Genomic DNA, 26697 nt, shown 5'->3' on the forward strand with positions numbered 1-26697 from the left:
ACTCACATGATTGGCTTTGCAGTCACTTATTTGTACTATTTGTACTGTGTGATCTATTGATTTACTTGTTTGACTATGTTCCCTCATGTACCCTTCTATGTAAAGCGCTCTGATATCTGCGAAGATCTTGTTCGCGCTATATAAAACTTTAAAAATAAATAATTAAATAAATAAAATTGATAAATTGCAGCTACTGGTCTACAAGATTACTTTTAAATATGGAGAACAGAAGTACCAGTAAGTTAGCCACATTATACAATACAGGCATGATGACCACCGAATTATTCTCACTAACCAGATCCTCTTTCAAACACTTCATCTTAGGGTACATAATCAATGCCAATGAGTCTGTGATCTTTCATGTCATCTAAAGAAAAGCAGGCTATTATTTGCCATTCCTTTATGAAATTCTCAACCTTGCCTAACACCTTAAACCCATAGCCAAATCGGTACTTTGCCTTGGTGACCTCCACATCTGGGTAGACGACAAGTAATAGCAATGCAACTTGTTGAGGATTAATGGAGCTCGAGCAAGCCGTTCACACTCCTAGGCACAGAGCTGGTCACACAAAGGACCATCTCTTCACACTGAAAAAAGATGAGGGTGATCTATGTACACACCTTCTTTTCTGCCGTGGCCACTAGATGATCTGAGTCCACACACATTCACAGATTCCCATCAATCAGTTCTGCATCAAACACAATTTGGATGAGGATCCTAAAAAAAGCAACCATGCCCGCATTGGAGAAGCACTTCAAAGGATCAGTACTCCCACTTGATTCCAGTAATCTCTTATCAATTGCTTCTGAATCTTCATACAAATGCCACCGCCCATACGCAGAAAAAGAGAAGTGCAGTCTACAAATAATTTATCAGTTGATTGAATAAATCTACATCTTCCAACTCTGACATTCAGAAATTACATTTGGAATAAAGATGGCACAAATGCAAATCTCACATGGGTAGGGCATGATATAGAAGGATACCACTAAGCTACTAAACGATCCAATTAAACCTACTACAAAAAACAGTTTATCGAATGCATTATGTTTAAAAAACTTTCACAATTATTGAGCTTCCCATTCTGGAAAAATATAAATGTGTCTTTGAGAACCTTTTGGATACATGCAATGCTAAAATTGTGAAATACTGGGATACAATTGTCTGAACATGCCATAGCAATCTCCTGCAAAAAAAAGTCAACAGCAGTCCTCCAAGGACCTGCCCAACTATTAAGTGATCTGAAACCTCACAATCCTAAGATCATTTAGAAAGAGGACAGTCTACAGTTTCAGGAACTACTTGGTGCCAACAATCTACTTCAAAAACTTCAATCAGAATTTACACTGCACCCGATGAACTGAATCCTTAAATCTGATTTTTTAAGTGTAACCAGAACAGATGAAAATGCTCACACGCCTGTAGGAAACGTTAGGATGTCTTTACCTTCAATTGAATGGATCAAGCTTTCCAAGTAGATTGGAGACAAAATGCTTGGATTTAGAAAGATTGCCTGCTTCGGTTTTGTGTCACACTTCGCAAACATACCATACTACAGTAACTCTGCAAAAGATGACTGCATTAATGATTTTAACGAGCCTTGGAAATTGCACTATTTCCCCCATCTCCCCGCTTTGGTCAGTGGAAAAGAGCCTTACTCCGTTTTTCCTATTATGTTCCATGATGAAAAAGACTACGGCTCTGTTCTCCTAACTCGACTAATGTGTAAAAACTGCAAAAATGACAGGATCGCTGGCAGCTATAAACTCACAGCCAACCTGCAGACCAGTACCAGCACATCAGTATGCAAAATGGAGGAGCACATGTGGATCGCTTATGCTCCTTCCAGCCATCAGGCGCCCTGAAGAAAGATGGCTGCGTGGATGCCAGCACCCAGCATATGGGTGGCCACAGCACCATTCCTAAAGAAGAAGCACAATCATGTGCATGGTAGCGCCAGGCCCAAATCCTGACTACTGCAGTGATTTGAGCCACTCTTTGCAGCTTATTCGGCAGAACATCTCCCGCGGTTTGCAAGCCTTTTTGTAGGGCACAAATAAATCTGAGGATAAATATGCTCATGACACCTCTCATAAGAATGTTTTTCTTCTTGCCTATTTACATTTACCATGAACACAATGAAGGCGGGGCAGCAGTAATAGCATATGAACACTACAGATGGTGCAATGTGGGAGGTACATGGCTAAAAGAATGTGTTAAGACATAATGTGATGTGCTTGTTCTGCTCTTTTCATGGTGAAACTATTGCTCCTGGTGGTCCTGTTGCACTGCACTATATATTTTTTATTTTTGTTAGCTGTTTACCCACTTTTGCCTCCTGGTAGATTGAGCTTGTAGCTGGATATAGTTCTCAGAATCTTATTCGCTCAAGATTCGGAACGGACTACTCACTCAAGGATGGTAGGCAAGACCATATTCTCAGCTATCTCACTCCTCCTGGCTCCATTCTGCGTTTAATCTCAGCTCGGTCATCACAGGGACACAGCAAGAGTAAGTATTGGTCAATGTGCACAACATGAAAACACTATCTATAAAGGTCACGTTTCCAGCCTACACCTTACCAACCATACAATATTTAATTACATCCCCACAGAACTCCTGACGTGTATTTAACCGAGTTGTGGAAACTGTGCAGTAAAATGCACCCTTTGGCTCTGTTGGTTTCCATAATTTCTTAAGGGGAGGACACTCCATCCCCCAAAACCCTATAAAAGGTGGTTGGGTTTCCTCACTAAACTCGTTTAGTTTAATTTAGGGAAGCTATATATGCCCTACCACTTCAAAAGTTTACCAGCTGCGACTTTATATTTGGAAAACTCTAATGTGAAGGGCGGTATTACCAGAATAGCTGTGAATTCTTTATAAGGTGACCACCTCACTCCAGGTCATTACGGACGCAATATCCAACCCTGACCTTTCCGCCTACAAATTTTCCGTGTGTTTTAGTCTAATTAATTCAATAGAAGGAAATCAAGACCACAACACCCAAAATGCATTAGGCTCTCTCAAAGTCCAAGACCCAAAACATCAGTAATGACCTAGAAGGAGGTGATCAGCAAAATTTGTTTGCCTGCAAGAACATTATGAGTGCCTTGTTCTCACCAAACTGAAAGATATATGGCAGGGGGCATCCTTATTTTTTCAGTGAAGAAAATATTTTGACAGTTGATGTTGAACAGGTTGAAAATGGCTTCAAAACATGGGAAGATCATGAGCTTTCTCCTACAGGTTTGCCAGCGGCAAACCATAGTATTTTCAAGGCACGGCTTGTATGCTTACCAGACAGCCGCAGTTGTAATTTACTTGGACATGGCTGTCAAGTTTCCCAGGTCCATGCACGATCTGCTACTTCAGGTCAGGGTTTGCCTTTGAATTCTGGGACTTGTAGTCTTGTTTATTCGGTTCAAAAACTAGACTTCACATCCCAGATTTCAAAGGAAAAAACCTGAACTGGAGCAGCTCAAGGCGCATGGACCTGAGACACATGGCAGTCACGCACGCACATGTTGGGCTGTTCAGCATGTTTTGGGAGTATTAAAGCAAAGCAGGACTTTCTAGTAAAAATACATTTTCTATAGTATCTCAAGCGACCCATAGTCAGCCACTGGCCCTGGTGACCTTATTGGCAGGTTTGACAGGTTTATCGTCTGAAATGTGAACACTTGCATTCCTCACGATTTGACTTCAGACAGAGTTTCAAAACTTCAGCAGGGGGGGCGTGGCTAGCGGCCGAGCATGGCAGCAGCGTGAAGTGGGAGCTCCTCACGGCATAACGGCCTTTTGTAAAATCCGATAACTTAATCCGTCACAACGCCTGCCCGAAGTGGCGGTACCTGCTCAGGAACCGAAGCAGCACCTCCTGATCCGACTCCGGTGAAAATTGAATGCCGAGAACTACACTTTTCAAATCGTGCGCAGTGAGGCCTACAGCGAAAAGGCGACATCGGCCTGGAATATTCGTCGGACCCCGGCGGAAGTGCGACCTTCCTGGGTTGAACTCAGTAGCAACTGCCGCCCCCCCCCCGTGGAACGGACCGTAGTGATCGACTGCTGGTGAAAAACTCTGGGGGGGGGGCGTTGAGACCTGTGGACGAGGGCGACTGCTGGGCCCGCGAACACCCGCAGAGAAACCACGGCGGTGGCTGGACTGTGAAATTTTCCACACGGAGGGCGGCCCCTCGAGACCATATCGGGCGCCATTTTGGAGGCGAAGCCTGCTCGGCTCGAGCGACCTGGGACAGGAGTGAGCGCACCGGGAGTGCAGACGCCTACTGGCTGCCTTAGACACGGCCGGTGGCCCCTGGATTCCTGTACAGCGGAACCGCCGCATGAAGGACTGACGACCAACTTGAAGAGCCCTCGCAACGGTCGGATGCCGATCAAGCTCCTGAGGCTGCATTACTAAGGCGACCGTGTGCGAAAGAGACTTATAGCGGCCATAGCTACCGCCTAGTTGACGCCTAAGCTCCCGGGACAGCGACGACTCGAGACTGCACTGCCTTGAGTCATGGCGGGCAAATGGACCAGAAGCTCATCGACGCAGGCGAAATTGGACAAGTTTGCCTATAGCCAGCAAGGCCACTCGCAAGTCAGTGGGCGACACTCCTCGGGTGCTACTCCGGACGTGGATGGCACCAAAAAAGTGACGCTGGAGGATATTATGAGGACCCTCTCAGAGGGGCAAACAACAGTGGGCTCCATTTCCTCTGAAGTTACTCTGCTGCGGGCGGACTGCCAAAAGATGACCGAGAGAGTATCTCAAGTTGAAGTGGTTACCAAATCACTTATTGAAGACACTTCTGAACTACAAATAGCAATGGAACGCATGGAAAAAGTCACCAAGATGCTGCGGGAAAAGCTGGATGACCAGGAAGGGCGTTCCCGCAGGAACAACATACGCATTCTTGGCCTACCGGAAACAGAAGGAAAGGGAGCAATGGACCTCTATGTCGAAGATCTCATTAAAAATAAACTGCAGCCTAAAGGCCTGTCCAATTCTTCTCCGTTGAGAGAGCGCACCGGGTGCCGGGTGGGTCGCCCAAGCCGGGAGCGACGCCACGGCCTGTATTGGCTAGATTGTTTAACTTCAGGGACAGGGACGCCATCTTACAGGCGGCAAGAGTTTCTCCGCCAGTCAAGATCCAAAACTCTACTCTGGCCTTCTTTCCAGACTACACGGCAGAGGTTGCCAGGCGCCGGAAGTCATTCACGGAAGTAAAGAAAGCACTACGAGACAAGGGCCTGCAATACTCAATGTTATTCCCCGCCAAATTGCGAATTGTGGCCGATGGAAAAGCATGGTTCTTTGATACGCCGGAAGTTGTGCGCGACTGGCTTGATGGATGGAGACAGGCGGGGCAGCAACAGCGTCCGCACAGAGACCGGCCATGTCATCGCAATGACAAGCATACGGACGACCAGAACTCACGTCCTTCACAACACGCTGAGGCTGCGGACTAGAATCTGACTTGGAGCGGGACCCTCTTGACTCTGGGCAGCCGGCTTCGATCTAGAGGTGAACTTTACATGAGACAATTCATGCGAACTACAGGGACCTGGAGTTGGTTAAGCTGAGTAGGGTGGGCATTAGCCGGTGCCTGTAGGGGACTCACCAACCCTACGAGCAAGTAAGATAGTAGGGAATGGGGAAAAGCACTCTGCCAAGTTGGGGAAGCGGGCGGGGAACGGTCCGTGGAGCAGGGGAGCAGGGAGGGGGGCTGGAGGGGGAGTTCGAATGTTAATGTTATTGTTATTTGTCATCACTTCTACTCTATGGTACACTACAATGCCACAAGCCACACAATTATGGTACACTGCCACAGGGTGCCGCATCTGGGTTGATGTCGGCCACCGATCGCCTGCGACAATGCTTACACGACCCGATGGCCCAACAGTTCAACGCAGTGTCCGTTGAGGACGCGCCTGCGACGACTGACGTGCCTCCCCTACGTCTGTTAACCTGGAATGTTCGGGGCTTGCGGGATAAAATTAAAAGAGGTCTAGTCTTGCAAGCGATTAAACGTCAGGGACCTGACCTAGTGCTGCTCCAAGAAACACACCTTGCAGGGTCCACATGTAAAGCACTTAATAGACATGGGTATGTTATGGCAGTACATTAAGAATTCACAACGGGATCCAGGGGCACTGGGATACTCATGAAAAAATCATCACCTTTTCTTGTAGAGTGCCGCAAAATAGACGACCAAGGTCGCTTTGCGGCATTGCATGGCCAGTGGGAAGGACGACCTTTGAATGTGGTCTCCGTGTATATCCCCCCGGCACTTCACTCGACAGCACTGCCAGCTCTTGGTAAATTTCTCCTAGACCTCCCGGAGGGGGACACAATACTTGGAGGGGACTTTAACGCCATAATAGACCCCGCGCTAGACACCTTACCTGTGAGAGATCGCCCAAGGGGTTCTGCCGCGCTTCCTGGCTTTATAGAGGCGATGGGCCTTACAGATGTGTGGCGACAATTGAACCCAGCGACCACCCACTACACGTATTATTCTGCTGTTCATAATAGCCTTTCACCAATAGACTACTTTTTATTCTTGGGGGTGGGTCTGGGATCGATAGATAAAGTGGATATCCTGCCAAGGGGTATATCTGACCACTCCCCGATATCTCCATCACTCACCACCAAAGAAAAAAAATGTGCGATAACATACCCAGTATATCCCCATTATTTGAAAATCCCTAAGATACGGAAAAAACTTAAACAGGCGACCGTGCAATACTTCGCGGAAAATTAAGGGACCGTTTCCTCGCCCTCTGTCCTTTGGGAAGCTTATAAAACAGTCCTCAGGGGGCAGGCGATAGCAGCGATAACGGGTCACAAACGGGATTCTAGACGTGAACTCACGGAACTAGAACTAGCACTTCACAACGCGAACGTTGCATACATGTCGAATCCCACACCGGAAACAACACACTCACTACAGCTACGCCAACAGCAATACCGAGATCATCTCAAAACAACCGTCCAAAGTCATCAGGCAAACACGTTACATAGAGTATACGATGTGGGAGACAAAGCGGGGAAAATGCTGGCGTGGCTGGACAAGAGAGGGGGTAGTAACAGAGGCATACAGAGACTTTACACGCATGATGGTCAACTACAGACACACCCTGAACAAATAGTACACACTCTGGCAAGTCACTTCCGGGATATATATACCCCAGAACGTGACGTCACTACACAGACGGCGACGATTTCCCTAGAGAATATTGTCATCCCTGCACTCGCACAAGAGGCACAGCAAGACTTAGATATTGATCTTTCAGAAGAGGAAATCCAATTAGCGATACAAAATTTGCAGTCTGGTAAGGCGTTATGCCCCAACGGCCTGCCTGTGGAATGGTATAAAGCGGTGGCCCCCATGCTCAGTAAACCGTTGCTGAATATGTATACGGACAGCCTTGATAGGGCGACACTGCCGCTTGATCAGCGTACTGCCACCATAGTGGCTATACCTAAACCGGGTAAACCACCGACTGCATGCACCTCCTACCGCCCCATTTCGTTGCTTAATGTGGAGGCTAAAATCCTAGCAAAGATCCTGGCCAGCCGTCTGACACAACACCTTCAAGCGCTGATACACCCTGAACAATCAGGCTTCATGCCCCACAGGAGCACAGCACTGAATCTAAGGAGGGTCCATGGGGTGATGGCGCGTGCACACCTTCTTACTGAGCAAGCGGTGATCCTTTCCCTCGATGCCAAAATGGCTTTCGACCTAGTGGAATGGGAGTACCTCTTTGCAGTGCTTACTCGTATGGGCTTTGGACCGAAATTTAGAGCATGGGTACGCCTGCTGTACACGTTACCGGTGGCGCAGGTGGTAGCAAATGGACACATTTCAGCGTCGTTCCCGCTGAAGCGGGGGACTAGACAGGGATGCCCGTTGTCTCCTTTGCTCTTCGCCCTGGTGCTTGAACCACTGGCAATCCTGATTAGAACAACGCCGCTGTTTCGAGGTATCAAGTGGGAGGAGGGGTGGGAAGATAAGATTTCCCTATATGCAGACGATATGCTCATCTACATGGTTGACCCCGACAGCGGGATCCCTGCCCTGCTGCACCTCTGTAACACACACTGGGAGTCATCGGGTTATACCTTGAACTGGTCAAAATCTGTGGTATATGTGCTCAAGGGCCCGGAGCCATTGTTGCGGGAGGACTGCCCCTTGGCCTTAACAACAACCTCCTTTAAATATTTGGGTATTTTCATTACGGGAAGTGCCACTGACTTCTTTGATGCAAATTTAAAACCACCTCTGGAACGTCTGCGTGCTGACGTTAAACACTGGGCGACTTTGCTCCTGACCCTACTGGGAAGAGCGGCTTTGTACAAAATGATGGCACTCCCCAGATTTTTATATGTTTTGGAAAATACCCCTTATTTGGTTGCACCACGCTATTTCAAGCAGATTGCGGCGCTGGTCTCCAGCTTACTCTGGAATAATGGCCCGGCACGTATCGCCCATGATAAACTGGTGAAGAGTTGGTACGAGGGAGGGATTGCACTACCCAACGTACAACTATACTACTGGGCGGCCCAACTTAAGATAATTAACCAATAGGTCCATACCCCACGTGAGGACCCGGCGTATAAAGCGGACTGGTCTCAACTTGGAACAGACGGCATGCTTTCAGTCTTATACAACAAATCCCAGGTTAGAAAACTGATTGGCCCGACGCAACACACAGTTGCATTGTGGCATAAAGCACAAACACGATTGGGCTGGGCAGAAAAACTCACCAGACTGACACCACTGTGGGATACAAAATTATTGGGGAACCTTAGATTTTGTAAAGGTTTTACACAGTGGAACCGCATAGGAATCTCCACGATAGGGGACCTGTGGGAGAAAGGCACAGTGATTGCATTACCACAACTCCAACAGCAATATGGTTTAGGCCCCAACGAGACGTTTAGATATGTACAGATCCGCCACGCACTACTCCAAGCAATTCCAGCAGGCACTGATCTACCAGAGTCGTCGCCACTGGAAGACAGACTACTGACGGATTATATGCCTCAGAGTGCTACTTCTCTTACATATAAAAAGTTAGTCAATAACCTGGCGGACCCCACATTACACCTTAAGGAGAAATGGGTGAGGGACATAGGGGAGGTTGATGAAACAGAATGGAATGAAGCGCTGGCCTCACCGAGGGAAGTGGGCATATCGGCGAAATTCAGATTAGTACAACTCAAAATTCTGCACCGAGTTTACTACACGAGAACGTTACTGCACAGGATACAACGGACACCACACCCATTTTGCCTCAGGGGATGCGGGGAGGAAGGGAACCTGTACCATACCCTGTGGGAATGCCCTCTGATACAAGAGTACTGGAAACAAATTATGCGTACTGTTTCTCAAGCGATTAAAGTGTCTGTCCTGCCTGAACCTCGAAAGTGTTTGTTTAACATTTGGGACCCCAATGATTTGGACAGGTATGGACTGTTGTGGTTACGCTAGCCATTACAGTAGCCAAGAGAGACATAGCACAAAAATGGGGTGTTCCAGAACTACCTACAGCAACTCGGTGGGCCAAAAATATGGACTTATTGATGGTGACAGAAAGGGCGGTGTATGTGCTCAGGGCGTGCCCCCGGAAATGGAACAAGATCTGGGCTCCCTGGAACATTTATAGAGGAGAAATCTGTGAACCTTTGCCAGAGGACGAGGATCTGGATTCTGAAGAGGAGGATGATTAGGAGGGTGGGTGCTCAGTTCTTCATGCACCGGGCTGTCGCACGATTATGCTTACTCAGGTACCGAATTGTACGTAAACTAAATGGCTGCGGAATGTAGAAGTGTACAGAAGACATACTTTACACGATGACAAATACTTTGATTTTCTTTACCTTTCTTTTTTATTGTTATTACCTTTAAAAGCTTTCACACATGGCTGAACATGATATTAAGATTAGAGGGGGATACCTTAGATAGAACTGAGGCGGATTAGTATTGTTCCAAATCTGTAGTAAGGCCACTTGCTGCTATAAATCTGTGTGTCTGTTGGAACTATATTCACTAAATGTTCGAACACGCATTACCTTATTGTATTACCAGTCTAATATGAAGTAGGACCAAATTGAATCCTTCTGCAATATTGTATATGTCATTGATGCCTTCATGTTAATAAAGATTTAAAAAAAAAAAAACTACAGCATAACTCCTTACAACCGTATACGTGCATCAATTCTCAAAAAGCTCTATTTAAAAGGCTGCACGACAATAGCTGTAGATTTACATACCTATTTCGCAATGTGCTGCCATATGCGCTTTGACGTTAAAACAAACAGTTATGGCAACTTTTACAAATCTTGTTAGCATGAGAGAAGAGGGAAGACACTTCATGCTTCATTCAAATAAAGGACTGCTTTTCATTGTAAAGAAACATTGAATTTTATTTTAAATGTTGATGTTCATTCGATAAGCTCTGAGAGATTCTGGGAGCTATAGGACAGGTAGGCACTGGAGGTAGGAGAGCTAGACTGGATGGCTGTTTCACAAAAAAAAATGGCATGTTAAGACTAGGATGTGAAAGTTCGTAGCCCCAAGTGAGTGGGTTTTAGATGCGCTGGTGGCAATATATGGGATAAAATACCCCCTGTCGTACATTATAAGGCTATTGCAAGCCACAAGGTGTTTTCTGACCATATAGAGGAATAAGGTAGAAGGCAGTTGAACAATGAAAAATGAACTGGCTTTTCCTTCTTATTATCAATGTTTGTTTTGTAAATGAACAGTGATCAGCAGAAAGGACATATTTGTGGCAAAATATCTGTTTTTTACATGCTATAGGTCATTATAAGAAAGAATCTTTCTGCATGTTTCTACACATTCTGAGTGCAAAATTTTTAGTCTGGCTTACATTAAACCAATTCAAATATCTGTTTGCAACAAGTTAGAAACAAGCTATCTCTTTCATATGAAAGAAAAAACTCAAACAAGTTAAGCCGTGAATGGGATAATGACGTTGTGACAATGTATTAAAGGAATAACGGATCTCCTGACATATAGTATAACGATCTTTCAAGTCATCCCCAGCTTGTAAAGGAACTCAGCCTTTGGCCTCATTCCTCTTTATGATCAAGAAACTTCTCTGTGACTTGCAACGTCCTTATAATAGTCAGCAAATGGTACTTTATCCTGTATAAATATATATTAGTCTGCAAAGCCATATGCCAGGTGCGAATTCTTGTAAGCTCACACCGGTCACATTAAAGTTGCCATTGGCACACTAATTAAGAGTCAGTTCTGCTTGGGCGATCTTATCCCAAAAGAACAATTGATGGACAGAATGTTGAACAATGTCAGACATTCATCCCAGTACAGAGATCTGGGCCTAAATTAATCGTATTTTTGCTCCCCATGCCATTCAAGTTTAAACCGAGTCATATGCAAATCAGTCTTGACCCTGTTGCCCATGGGAACAGGCCAGCCCGAACTTGCCAGGCCAGGTCCAACTTGCCAGGCCAGGTCCTCCCTGGACCATAAACAAGTATCGTAGGACAGGTTTCGGGATTTCACCCCTCGTCAGCCAGGCTAGCTTGACTCCAGTGGCATGGAGAGCACGGGACTCATTAACTCTAAAACGTGCCCAGGCCATTTCACAATACATCCCTATACTGTAGTAGAACTAGTTATTATCGAATACACGTCCACTTTATTGTAAAATATGTTAAACAACCAAACCGAAACTTCAACTTACTAGAAGAAAAGGTGCTGAACCTCCGATCCGGCATGCTGCCCAGTCCGACAAAGGGCTCCGTCATTTTACTCAGGAACATCTTGACAATTTCCTTCTTTTCGGGGTTGTTGCTGTGTAGGTTCATCACGCGGCCACTCATGCTGACGGTCTTTTTGCTGAGCCCGAGCATGTAGAAGATGTCCAGGAGCGCATCAGCGTGGAATTCATAGGAAAAGCTCATGTCCTCTCCTTGCATCACAAAGCTTTCTCTGAGAAAAAAGTCCTTCACGACATTTTGGAAATCAAACTGAAAGAAACAGAGAAGGAAGCACTAAACAAGCGAAGGTCAACATGAACTCCTCATTAAAACAAAACATGCAGGAACATTTTACTGATAAACCTGCTATGGGATGAATTTCCTATGTATATGGTGCCTGCTAAGTTTCCCATGTCCATAAGATTTGTGCTGCTCCAGTTCAGGTTTTTTTCTTTGAAATCTGGGATGTGTAGTCTTGTTTTTTAACCGAATAAACAGGATTGCAAGCCCCAGAATTCAAAGCAAACCCTGGACTGGAGCAGCAGATCATGCATGGACCTGGGAAACTTCTCAGCTATGGACTATATTGAACACACAACAATCACACTGATGCTTTAACACGAGACACGACTCATCTGCCAGTAACCTGAAGGTAAAAGGTAAGATATCAACCAAGTCCATTCCACAGACAAGATGGGAAGCCTCCCTCAACATCATGAAGGTGGTAGAAAGAGCCAATGTAGTTAGTTCCTTTGTTAGAAACCAACATCCTGTCTCCTGCTCAGAGGAGGAAAATGGGACACTGACTCTAGGGATCTGAAAATTGCTTCCTAAGGAGCTAGGTACAAAATGCTGTATTAAACCTATCTAGAATTACTCCCTTCGAAATGGATACCTTAAATTGAGAGCTAAGCATAGAGTTTCTACTATCGTACAGCTGCTGAGAATTTTTCTTGCCATGGATCTGGAGCTGAGCTAGTTTTAAATCTGGAAAATGATGTTACAACCTGAATTATGGACCTAGAGCACAGGTCACCATATGTGTTTGCTTCAGGAAGCTTGGGAGCAAGGAGAGGGAGAATAAATGTTTGTAATAAAATTCAGTATTTTGTCCACCTTGGTTGTACAAATAAAATCAGGCAGATCCTAAGTTAATGTAGTAGGGCATCACGCTGTATGCTAAGAGGCTTCCGGGAGCTTAGCTCTGTCAAAATCAAACATTTATTGTTGCGATTAGATGCATCTTGTGTTTATAGGCCATTGTTTAACTGTATGCCGCTGCTGGTCAGTCAGGCTGCAGGTAGTTCCATACTTGCGCTCTAGAGATCTAACTTCTGTTTTTAATAAGACTGAATGGCTATTAAAACAGGATACTAGGTGTGGTCTGGCCACACTCAGCCATAGCTCAAGAGGGTCAGTTTGTCTATATTTAGCCATACAGAAACGGCATAACAAATCATGGTGGGGTCAGCAATGTCCAGGATAAAATAAATATCAGAAAAAGCAGAAATCATATTTTCAGTGTCCACAGTGCACCAATTGTTAGCGAGAAACCTGGGTAGACAACTCTGAGATAGAGCCCTGTCTGACCTACTATTTACCTTGAGTGCGAATGAACAGATCCCGGTGGTAGATTATTTCTCTATTTGTAAAGGCTAGTTCTAAGGCATGTGCTCCTGAAAGAGGAGGGATTCTGGACTTTAGATATTAACTGTCCACTTGAGCCATATTGAACGAAATGATTGAGGCTCATAAATCAGACCCCCCAGGATATAGCGTATATACGTAACAATGGTTCTGTCGGGTAGAAGAATATTACTTCAAATATCCTAATGATATACTTGCAATATCACTACAAAGATACAAATATCTACTTAAAAAACTAAACAAACACACCCTTCGTTGGATTTAATCCTATATATTTCATACTTTTGAAAATCGTTGGTTGTACAGATAACTCAGTTATACATATATTTAGAAGGTTGTCCTAACACAAACAACAAACAATTGATTTACACATGATTAAAGTGCATAAAAAGTGAAAAAGGAAGAAGGTGAAATATGCTGTGATTCAACAATTAAACATATATTATGACAATTAAAAACAGTCCAAAATTCACTGTACATTGGTTACAACCCTATTGTAATTTTCTAATTGGGGTTGAACCTAAGTAGGGACTTATAGATGTTGTTACGTCGACGTTTCGACCCTATGTTACGGTGCTTGTTTTACGCAACCAGCTAGGGTCTTCTTCAGGACTACAGAACGACCGGACAACCTATCTGGAAAGGAAGGACCTTTAATATTTGGGTGTGTTTTAACGTGATAGAAGGTAAGAATGTAACCTTGTGGTTATCTCACCTGTCGCGATCCACGACCTGCATCTATTTGTAAGACGGGGAGAAGAGGATCTGTCAGCTGACAAAATTCACTCCTCAAAGGTATTCCCTCTTCAGAGGTCCTTCTCTTCACCAAATCTCTAAGTGAGGTTCTGTCGTTACTAACATTTCACTAATTAAAATTTTTTTTTTTAAAGTTTTTTTTACATTCTTTTACTCAACCACTAATTCCCGCTTTGAACATAGTGTTAGTCGTACATACCTTATGCAGTTTATGTATATGATTCATCCACCAGCCGGTGGAGAATCTGGAAAGTATTATTCATATAAGTGCCGTTTTTCGATCACCTGCGATGTCAAGAAAGAAAAACTCAAATCAGAATCTTAATTGATTCAAGATTTGAACACACAATCATATTTAACAATCCTCCTTATAATGTGTGTGGGGTGGTGGCAAAACGAGATTTAAAAGGTCCAAACTGGTGTTAAACGTATGGACGCCTTTGACTGCATATTACTACTTGTTTATCAATTACAAAGCTCCATTGGAATGCAGAGCAGTGTGGTCTTTAAAAAAAATTATGTTCACTTCATTGCAGGAGCCTATGCTTTTATTTTAATCCAATCAACGTGCAACTACATACGCAGTATGCTAGCCAGTATACAATTAAAGGTAGCGTAGTCCAGAAAGCAAACAGTGGTCGCCTATGGCCCATAGTTATATTTGAATCGTATTTCTGTAGTTTAGACATTAAATACCTCGGTCTGAAAAGAACGCCCGTACACTTTCCGAAAGAGGGCGCTTAAAGCACATCTGCACGTATTTTAAGTTAAAACACAAGCGTTCCCGCTCCGGGGTCCGGAAACATAAAGAGCCTCAGTAGCGAGTGTACTTTAGAGATATTTGTTTGGAGCGGTTTCTTGTAAAATTTGACCTCGGCTCCCGTATGATGGAAAAATAACCACCTCCGTGCAGTGTTCGCTTAAGCTATTTGAAGGCGGCAAAACGTGTTACTTTATTATCATGCAGCAGGATGATATTAGTTTGGAGTGGCTTCTTGTAAAATTTAACCTCGCCTCCTGTGTGATGGAAAAATAACCACCTCAGTGCAGTGTTCGCTTAAGCTATTTGAAGGCGGCAAAACGCGTTACTTTGTTATCATGCAGCAGGATTTGGCATGTCTACGGTCTTGGATCCTACTTACTGTTTCTGCAGCCAGAGGAACGTCTCTCTATCCTTCGGGAATTCAAACGGGGATAGTTGAGTTCCGCCCTCTATGGAGTCACTTTTAAGCCAAACTGCACGTGACCTAAATTGCGTTGTTTCATGATTTTTTTAAAAACCTGAAATGGAGTGTGAACATTGGCTGAGGCTCGCCGTGTTCTTTGTTAATACAGTTTTTTAAAATAAACATAGTCTTGCAGTAAGTAACTATGTACCCGAGTTCTAAGGTTTCAAAGAGACATTAACCCTTTGATACCGAGTTATTGGTAAATGCTGGAAGTTGAATTTGAACAGGGACTCAGATTCGACGTGTTCATTGATTTTAGGTTATCTGGGTGAAGAATTTTTACAGATAGTAACTTTGAATCAGCATTCTGAAAGGAACTCAAAAATATATTGAACATTCGGTCTCGAGCTGTTAATAATATTGCATATAGAAACATCATATAACGTGGACCTACTTTGTGTTCGTGAAATTGGGTTTTTGAAATTCTAAAACATACAAAGTTCTCACAATCAATATCAGTATCAAAAGGCCTTCTCATTTTGATTTTTAACAAGGAGTACAGAGGTATCGATCACATGTCCCATCTAAATCATTCCTCAATTTCATACAACATGACCTCACATTTACGTACTTTGAACATGAGTTCAGACCATCAAATTACAACCTGAATTATCGACATAGATGAAAAAGGTCTAATTCAGTTATATGTTATTCTAAATGGATTACCGACATGTATACTACATAAGCTTCATTCCAACATTTTTTGTGAGAAAAACTATACAGTAAACATCCATTGATCAACCCAGACCTGATAGATTTAGGAATTTGTCAGAAGTAACTATCATAGTTGTCTCATAGTCTGCTCATTTGCATATAGGTCTCTTCTTGTTCATTCAACCCTTGTGCTACTGAGTTAAGAATATGTATCCACAGACACTCTTTGTAATTTAACGTGGAAGGCATGTTCCCTCCTCTCTGGTGTATGACCACTTTTTCAATGACCCACCATTCTAGATCTTCATATGTGTGGTTTGCCATTTTGTAGTGTTCCACCAGTGGCGCCCCCTGTGTGCTGCAACAAATTCTGCTCTGGTGTTGCATGATTCTATTTTTCACTCGTTGAGTTGTTTGTCCCACATAAATTAACTCACATGGGCATTTAATTGCGTGTACTAGATTCTGACTATTACAGTTTGTGAATTTAGTCATTGTGTATTGTTTAGAGCCGTATGTAAATGAATTTCCAGTTCTTGTATATTTACATACTTTACATTGTCCGCATCGTTGGTGCCCTCTTATTGGTTGTAAGCCCAGTTGGCTTCTGATGTCATCTGGTTTGGTAGTCTGTAGGAAAGAGGATACTACATGATCTTTCACATTCTTTGCCCGTTTGTATGAGCACATTGGTGGTTCAGGCATTCCAATTTCCTGGACAACTAGATTCCAGTATTTTTGACCACTTTGGAGATCTCGTGACTTCTTGTATTGAATGTTGAGATGCAGATGAGTTTATCCATTTCAGTATTTTTCTCTTTAACTTCTAATAATGTTTCCCTGGGGCGGTACCATGCCAGTTTGCGAGATCTGTTTAATAGGCCTCTTGGGTATCCTCTCTCCTTTAATTTACTGATGAGGGCATCGCTGTCTTTGAAGGAATCCTGGCGTCTAGAGCAATTTCTGCGTAAACGCAAAAACTGCCCGAAAGGCAGGTTGTCTCGCAGATTTCTGGGATGATGAGAGTTATAACGCAATAAAGTGTTGCGGTCTGTTGGCTTCTTGTATAAATTCATTAGGATCTTACCATCCTCAATCTCAAAGGTTAAATCCAAGAAAGGTATTGATTCGTTGTGGAAAGACATTGTGAACTGAATATCTGTAGAGCATTGATTTAGCCAAATAAAGAAGGTTTCTAAAGTCTCTTTCGTACCAGTCCAAATCATAATAACGTCGTCTATATATATCTTTGCCATTTAATTATACACTCCTGGTATGGGTTTTGATTACTTTAAAGATATTTAAACTCAAAATCGTCCATATAGATGTTCGCCAGACTTGGAGCAAATCCAGCTCCCATCGCTAAAATAGAATCATGCAACACCAGAGCAGAATTTGTTGCAGCACACAGGGGGCGCCACTGGTGGAACACTACATAATGGCAAACCACACATATGAAGATCTAGAATGGTGGGTCATAGAAAAAGTGGTCATACACCAGAGAGGAGGGAACATGTCTTCCACGTTAAATTACAAAGAGTGTCTGTGGATACATATTCTTAACTCAGTAGCACAAGGGTTGAATGGACAAGAAGAGACCTATATGCAAATGAGCAGACTATGAGAGAACTATGATAGTTACTTCTGACAAATTCCTAAATCTATCAGGTCTGGGTTGATCAATGAATGCTTACTGTATAGTTTTTCTCACAAAAAATGTAGGAATGAAGCTTATGTAGTATACATGTCAGTAATACATTTAGAATAACATATAACTGAATTAGACCTTTTTCATCGATGTCGATAATTCAGGTTGTAATTTGATAGTCTGAACTCATGTTCAAAGTACGTAAATGTGAGGTCATGCTGTATGAAATTGAGGAATGATTTATATGGGACATGTGATCAATACCTCTGTACTCCTTGTTAAAAATCAAAATGAGAAGGCCTTTTGATACTGATATTGATTGTGAGAACTTTGTATGTTTTAGAATTTCAAAAACCCAATTTCATGAACACAAAGTAGGTCCACAATTGTTATATGATGTTTCTATATGCATTATTATTAACAGCTCGAGACCGAATGTTCAATGTATTTTTGAGTTCCTTTCAGAATGCTGGTTCAAAGTTACTATCTGTAAAAATTGTTCACCCAGATAACCTAAAATCAATGAACACCTCGAATCTGAGTCCCTGTTCAAATTCAACTTCCAGCATTTACCAATAACTCGGTATCGAAGGGTTAATGTCTCTTTGAAACCTTAGAACTCGGGTACATAGTTACTTACTGCAAGACTATGTTTATTTTAAAAAACTATATTATCAAAGAACACGGCGAGCCTCAGCCGATGTTCACACTCCATTCCAGGTTTTTTTAAAAATCATGAAACTACGCAATTTAGGTCACGTGCAGTTTGGCTTAAAAGTGACTCCGTAGAGGGCGGAACTCAAGTATCCCCGTTTGAATTCCCGAAGGATAGAGAGACGTTCCTCTGGCTGAATAAACAGTAAGTAGGATCGAAGACCGTAGACATGCCGAATCCTGCTGCATGATAACAAAGTAACGCGTTTTCCCGCCTTCAAATAGCTTAAGCGAACACTGCACTGAGGTGGTTATTTTTCCATCACACTGGAGCCGAGGTTAAATTTTACAAGAAGCCGCTCCAAACTAATATCATCATGCTGCATGATAATAAAGTAACGCGTTTTGCCGCCTTCAAATAGCTTAAGCGAACACTGCACGGAGGTGGTTATGTTTCCATCATACGGGAGCCAAGGTCAAATTTTACAAGAAGCTGCTCCAAACAAATATCTCTAAAGTACACTCGCTACTGAGGCTCTTTATGTTTCCGGACTCCGGAGCGGGAACGCTTGTGTTTTAACTTAAAATACGTGCAGATATGCTTTAAGCGCCCTCTGTTGGAAAGTGTACGGGGCTTTCTTTTCAGACCGAGGTATTTAATGTCTAAACTACAGAAATACGATTCAAATATAACTATGGGCCATAGGCGACCACTGTTTGCTTTCTAGACTACGCTACCTTTAATTGTATACTGGGTAACATACTGCGTATGTAGTTGCACGTAGATTGGATTACAATAAAAGCATAGGCTCCTGCAATGAATTGAACATCATTTTTTTAAAGACCACACTGCTCTGCATTCCAATGGAGCATTGTAATTGATAAACAAGTAGTAGTATGTAGTCAAAGGCGTCCATACGTTTAAAACCAGTTTGGACCTTTTAAATCTCGTTTTGCCACCACCCCACACACATTATAAGGAGGGTTGTTAAATATGATTGTGTGTTCAAATCTTGAATCAATTGAGATTCTGATTTGAGTTTTTCTTTCTTGACATCTCAGGTGATCGAAAAACGGCACTTATATGAATAATACTTTCCAGATTCTACACCGGCTTGTGGACGAATCATATATATAAACTGCATAAGGTATGTACGACTAACACTATGTTCAAAGCCAGAATTAGTGGTGGAGTAGAAGAATAAAAAAAAACCTGTTTTTAAAATTATTTTAATTAGTGAAATGTTAGTAACAACAGAACCTCACTTACAGATTTGGTGAAGAGAAAGACCTCTGAAGAGGGATTACCTTTGAGGAGTGAATTTTGTCGGCTGACAGATCCTTTTCTCCTAGTCTTACAAATAGACGCAGGTCGTGGATCGTGACAGGTGAGATAACCACAAGGTTACATTCTTACCTTCTATCATGTTAAAACACACCCAAATATTAAAGGTCCTTCCTTTCCCTATAGGTTGTCCTGTCGTTCTGTAGTCCTGAAGAAGACCCGAGCTGGTTGCGTAAAACAAGCACCGTAACATAGGGTCGAAACGTCGACGTTACAACATCTATCCGTCCCTACTTAGGTTCAACCACAATTAGAAAATTACAATAGGGTTGTAACCAATGTACAGTGAATTTTGGAGTGTTTTTAATTGTCATATTATATGTTTAATTGTTGAATCACAGTATATGTCCCCTTCTTCCTTTTTCACTTTTTATGCACTTTAATCACTTGTAAATCAATTCTTTGTTTTTTGTGTTAGGACAACCTTCAAAATATATGTATAACTGAGTTATCTGTACAATCAACGATTTTCAAAAGAATGAAATATATAGGATTAAATCCAACGAAGGGTGTGTTTAGTTTTTTTATTGGTTTTTTAAGTAGATATTTGTATCTTTGTAGTGATATTGCAAGTATATCATTAGGATATTTGAAGTAATATTCTTCTACCCGACAGAACCATTGTTACATATATACACTTGGAACCCAGGTTCTGAGGGTCACAGGGCCACCCCATTATAATTAATGCCCCAGGATATAGCGGCATGGATTAGCAAATTTAGTGGCACAAAAATGGAAATTTAGCGGCAAAAATATGGAAATTTAGAGGCAATTTTTATTTGGCAGTTTTTCCTACAACAAACACAGATATCTTAGTGGGCACTTTTGTAAAAATAGCGGCATTTTTACAAAAGTGCTGATTTTGCAAAATCCTGGAGGGTCTGACTAGTGGAGAAGTTACTGACGTCATGCCAGGTTAGCGCTGTGGGGGAGGGAAATCCTTTAAAGAGTTATTTTCTTTCTGGATTTCCCTTCTCTTCTTGAAAGGCAAGAGCAGCAACACTGTGGTGTTACCAGGGCTTTAAGCGGAAGCTTTTTCAATATTAAATGTAACAAGCCATAGTTGCAAATTATTTATCTTATGCAACTAATTACCATTGGCAAAGCCAATAGTCCTGACTTGTTGTAGGTATGATGTTACTTGTTGTACCACATATCAGAATTCAATGACAGAAACAGCAAAATACAATAAATGTTTCCAATACTTGTTTAGGTCCCATAATTCTATTTAGCCTCCAGAAGAAATCTTTTGGCTGAACATCCCTCTTTTATCCACTCTATAGTTGACTATCACAATGCTCCCAACATTACCCTAAACCAAGAAAATACCTCACAACATTCAAATTTAACTCACAATACAGTACATCTTTAATACAACCAACATAGGTCTAATATGTCATTGATGGCCATCACTGAACTCTTAACAGCACTCATCTGAAACAATAAATCACACCCAGTGCATCCAAAAAGAACATGTAAATCTCTCTACCTCAAAAGTACATTTGACAGACCTCCCAGCATCCTCTTGCACATAACAAAGCACTAAAATAAAAAAAAGTTCTTAAAGCATTGCCACCTCAACAGCAAACTACTATGTAATACCAAAATACATCCCATAAGCATTTAGAAAATATTCAATTAGTTTAAACACATCACATTTGAATGCACACAACATTTCTCTGGAGCAGTGGTACTCAAAGTACAGCCGGCGAGCCACTGGCAGCTGGCAGACCTCTCCTTGCAGCCCGCAGACATTTCTCCGGGAAGGAGCATCAGAAAAATAAAGGCTGCCTGGAGTTCAATTTTTTTCTGTCATTTTTTTTATCTAACCAACTAACTTTGTTTTTTAGTTCTGGGTGTTTTTTTCTTTTGACCAGATGCAGACAGGAGACTCCAGGTTTTTGAAGCAAAAAAAGGGCTTTCTACTAGGTTTCCCCACCTAAAATTGCCTTAGTTTCAATATAAGGCAATTGGGAAAATACAGTCCCCATGCGTACACCCTGAATTCTGTTAACGTTCAGGGGATGGCATGTCTGCGCTGGTAAATTAAATATTCATATTCTAGTCATTTTCTGTAGACAACCTTCCTAGGGTTGCTGAATGGTAATGTCCTATTCTATTTTTGAAATGGAGAGAACAGGATGCCAAGACACTTTTTGTGTATACAATGTCTAGTTGCTGAAGAACCCCAAAATGTCCTACCAGACATCTGTCTCTAGGTTTGTTCTGGATACAGTGTCTGCCTCAAATTGGATTTTGGTGTTAGATGTGGGCGGACACCAAGATTACCATAGTATGCTCCACACATACACACCCTTGCCCTCAAAGCCCAAGCTGAGTGTGGCCGAAGACTTTCGCCATCTTGAATTTGCCCTTACACATGGCAATTTAGGCCTATTTGCAGTAAGGCTTAGAGGGACCACTGCAAATGTAAGTAGGTCAGGTCCTTGGAACCTTTACCCCATTGGGTAGGGTGGGTACAGGAGTCACCCTACCCATTATAGGCACAAATGGGGCACCTCCCGGCACCCACTTCAAAAATGTTTTTGGTACTGCAGAAGATCAAAGAGGATTGGACCTACTGTCTGTGACCTGAGAGGAGCCCTACAGGACTGGATCTGCTCCCTCTTGTACGCAGGACATGGAAGGGAAATCCAAGGGTCAGTTTGCTGACCTCCTGAGCGGCCACAAGGAGAAAGAATGCTGCAAGAGGAATTTTCCTGGAAGTACCCAGCTGACCATTGGCAACAGGAACTTGACTGGACCACGCTATTGGCCTCTGCCTCACATCTTTTGAGTCTAAAGTGCCTCAATTAAGCCTGGGGGATTAAGAAATGTACTTGTGTGAAGGCTTGGGACTTAAAAGTCTAAGTCAGAGGATAAACTTTTTGACCAGGACAAACTGGTTTGGAGTATCCTGCCTGTACTGTCAAGTAAAACAAGGTATTTTCCCTATGGGAGATTCGTTTTTCAGAAATATATCATACTCAATCTATAGCAATCACTCAACTCACAATCTGTTGGCTAGGGAAACACTCACCAGAAGGAAAAGACAATCTATATGTAAAAATATACAATTTATTTTCAAATAAAAAACATATGAATTCTCATGCATTACTAATTAAAAACATATAATTACACAATTAAAACCACCTAGTGTGGAAATGGAGAAAGAGTGGGGAAAGACACTAGTATCTGTCTTAATCATGTCACTTCGGGCCCCCGTTTGACAACAATGGTAGGAATAATCTTTCCTTATAACCAAATCATTTGTTGACAACTCCGAATATGACTCGTTGTAAATGCATCGACGCGTTTCGGAAACCTTAGTTGATTATGGCCTCCTTCTTCAGGACAGTCTCTATATGTTTCTTCAAAAACTGTATCTCACCTAATGCACAAATACAACATGGCTTTTAACTCCTAGTTTTCAAGTACTAACTTTGCATATAATGGCTAGATATTATAATGACATTCTGACAGAATTACATCTCTACATATCTAAACTTAATAGTGTAATATCTTTGCAGTAAAAAAGTTCAATTTCTGTCTTAGGGCCTATGCACAAGATCAGTACATTTGTATTCACCCCTGTGGCTTTCATTTTCCTCAAATGGCAGATAGATTATCCCAGCTTATTCGCCCCTGGTGTTAGTTGAACCCTTCTTTTCCATAAGACAGTATTACACAGTCTAGTTCACCCAGTTTGGGACATTCTATACATCGTTTTTTATCCCCATAAAAGTCGAGGGCATTATTGATAACCGTCCATATAAAACAAAGCTGTGGTACATACTCATTTTTCTACAATGGAATTCATAAAGTAAGCATAGTATCACATCAATGACGCCTGTAGTTTATACTTTATACAATAAATGTTGTTATTCGTCCCCTTATTTCCTACATGCCTATTACTAGATTCATAAAACGTCTGGTTAGTGTTGACCCCGCCATTCTAACAGCCTTTCTTGCCATTCACACAACATGTATTCACATTTAATTGTTACTGACCGATGCAGTTGCATCGCGGCGAGTAGTATACGTTGTTTATTGTATTTATGTTTGGGGTCGCTTTCAGATATTCACGGTATCCCACATTCCTGTGTATTGTCAAGGAGAATACTGCATTTAGTTGTATTCAGGTATATCGTCTTGGGGTATAATTAATGTAAAGACATTTAACTGTTACCTCAGATTAAAAACCAATTAAGAATTTACAATTTTCGTTCTAGATTCTTATTTCATTTTCAATTGTATCTTCGACATCCTATTTGGAATAAAGAATCCAAATTAATTTCTTGCATTGTGTGCAGAAACCAAACTACTGGGGTATAAAAACAGGTATTTACCTCACAGGTTTCTCACAGTGCATACATGTGTTAATGTCCCAATCCAGACGGGTATCCGATCTGTCTTTGGTTCTGTAAGGGATACATTTATTTTAATAATTCGTCCTATTTCCCAATGACCCAAGTGAGTTTATGCATTCCCAAGGGTGCTTACCTATTTTAGAGCGAAATTCTTTATATAATGATTCTTTTGGCGCAGCCGGGTAGTCTATGCTCGTGGCTGTATAAAAAACATATATATACATTTTTACATTAATCCGGTGGATATTTATAGATAGTTACGATGATTACTAGTATGCAAAAAGGTTCTAAACACGATCGATATTACGCTATGCCCGGACTGATGTTAAAACATGGGGTTAACGTATTTTGCTATGCATATTTTGCAGCGTGGCGTCTAGCATGTTTCATTAATGGTGGCTCGTATTGCTATCTTACCTAATTATGTCACACGGCACGTATTCCCAGGCTGCTGCTTGGGCGTCTGTGCGATCACCGTTTGTCAAATGGATAAAGAACTCGTGTGGCGCGTACCGTCGCCTTTAAGCCACGTAGTTACAACACGTGGTCCTAGATTATTACGTCATTGTGGTGCGTCGTTCCGAGCAAATGCCGGGCACTTTTTTTTAGAAAAGCGCAATTTGTGTTTATCTCTGATTAACTTTATTGTTCATTATTGTAAAGAACAGAGGAGGCATCTATACATAATGGCTCAAATGAACCATAGAGTAGTTGTTACTGATTCGAGTAAAGCGCAGGTTGTATATTTATTTGCTGTCTTACATTTCAATACTTATTTTATAGCGAGCCTCCTGGTGTGCTAACTATTGGTGAACATGTCATCTACCAATTATCTTCGAATATCACGTTCTTATGGGGAAAACCTTAATTGTTTACATTTCTATGTATAAACCACAAAGCATCTGCAATATTAAAGCAAAGTCTTCTGTGTTATACATAAAAGTTTTTTCAATTTCATTTTTTATACTTTTTTTATCTTCCTGTATTTTCCAGAGTCTACACTACTATTCTCATCCAATCTTCCTTGGTGTTCAAACCTCGGTTAACTGTATCTAAAGTGGAAAAATACCACTGTTCTCTGTTTTTCCTTGTTATATCTAAACCACCCCCTCTCTTAGATGCAGTAATTTTCTCTATCCCAAACCACGAAAACTCTGTGTGTTTGTGTTTGAGTTTGGTGAAATGTTCAACCACGGGGGCATTTTCTTTGCATGTTTTAAGGGCTGATCTATGTTCTAATAGGCGTAATCTAATTTATCTTCCTGTCTCTCCTACGTAAGCCAATTTACAAGGGCACAATAGTATATACACCAGGTTACTACTCCTGCAGTTGTTCAGTGTTTTGGAGGTCAAGGTGTAGTTGTTGTAGGTTAATGTTTTCGCAACAATACAGTTCTCGCATATTGAACAATTACTGCATTTGTGGTTTCCTACTGCTTTAGTACCATTCATCGTCAGCTGATTAGTTTGGTTTCCTTCTCTGTATGTATGTACTAAGTTCTGACGGATATTTTCGTTGCGCCTAAATGCAAAGATAGGTTTAGGGAGTTTATCCTCTTTTCCATCATTTAAAATGTACCAACTTGAATGGATTACATTTTTCAGTTTATTACTGATATTTGAAAATTGACTAACAAATACCAATTTTGAGTCTACCACTGGTTTTTTCTTTGGATTGGATTCGGGGTGTATCATGCTTTCCCGGTTGCAAAATCGTGCTCTTTTACATGAATTCTTTATAAGTTTTTTTGGATTTCCTCTATCTTTTAGTTTTTCACTCAGTTTGTCCGCTTGTTTTAGATAATCTTCCATATTGGAACAGTTCCTCCTATGTCAGAGGAACTGTCCAAATGGAACATTGTCCCGTTGGGATCGTGGGTGGTAACTACTATAATGTAGTAGTGTATTTTTGTCAGTAGGTTTTGTGTATAATTCCACCTCTAAATTACCATCTTTGTTCTTTGTGGTAATGTCAAGAAAATTTATCGAGTTCCTGTCATATACAGCTGAAAATCTGAAAAGCCATTTAAGGATGAGTTATTCCATTACCATTTTAGTAAGCACCCAAACTCACTTGGGTCATTGGGAAATAGGACGAATTATTAAAAGAAATGTATCCCTTACAGAACCAAAGACAGAACGGATACCCGTCTGGATTGGGACATTAACAAATGTATGCACTGTGAGAAACCTGTGAGGTAAATACCTGTTTTTTTACCCCAGTAGTTTGATTTCTGCACACAATGCAAGAAATTAATTTGGATTCTTTATTCCAAATAGGATCTCGAAGATACAATTGAAAATGAAATAAGAATCTAGAACGAAAATTGAAATTCTTAATTGGTTTTTAATCTGAGGTAACAGTTAAATGTCTTTACATTAATTATACCCCAAGACGATATACCTGAATACAACTAAATGCAGTATTCTCCTTGACAATACACAGGAATGTGGGATACCGTGAATATCTGAAAGCGACCCCAAACATAAATACAATAAACAACGTATACTACTCGCCGCGATGCAACTGCATCGGTCAGTAACAATTAAATGTGAATACATGTTGTGTGAATGGCAAGAAAGGCTGTTAGAATGGCGGGGTCAACACTAACCAGACGTTTTA

General features: G+C 41.8%; 1 protein-coding gene across 1 annotated transcript in view; it reads right to left on the reverse strand.

Annotated features, from left to right (window-relative positions):
* MEDAG (mesenteric estrogen dependent adipogenesis) overlaps window positions 1–26697 on the reverse strand; it is a 161150-nt gene that overhangs the window by 11577 nt on the left and 122876 nt on the right. Inside the window, exon 4 of the mRNA XM_086935141.1 lies at window positions 11756–12041. Coding sequence (XP_086791267.1) covers window positions 11756–12041 — 286 coding nt within the window. The remainder of the gene's footprint in view (window positions 1–11755; window positions 12042–26697) is intronic.

This window comes from Lissotriton vulgaris, chromosome 8 (genome assembly GCF_964263255.1).
Source record: "Lissotriton vulgaris chromosome 8, aLisVul1.2, whole genome shotgun sequence".
Taxonomy (NCBI): Eukaryota; Metazoa; Chordata; class Amphibia; order Caudata; family Salamandridae; genus Lissotriton; species Lissotriton vulgaris.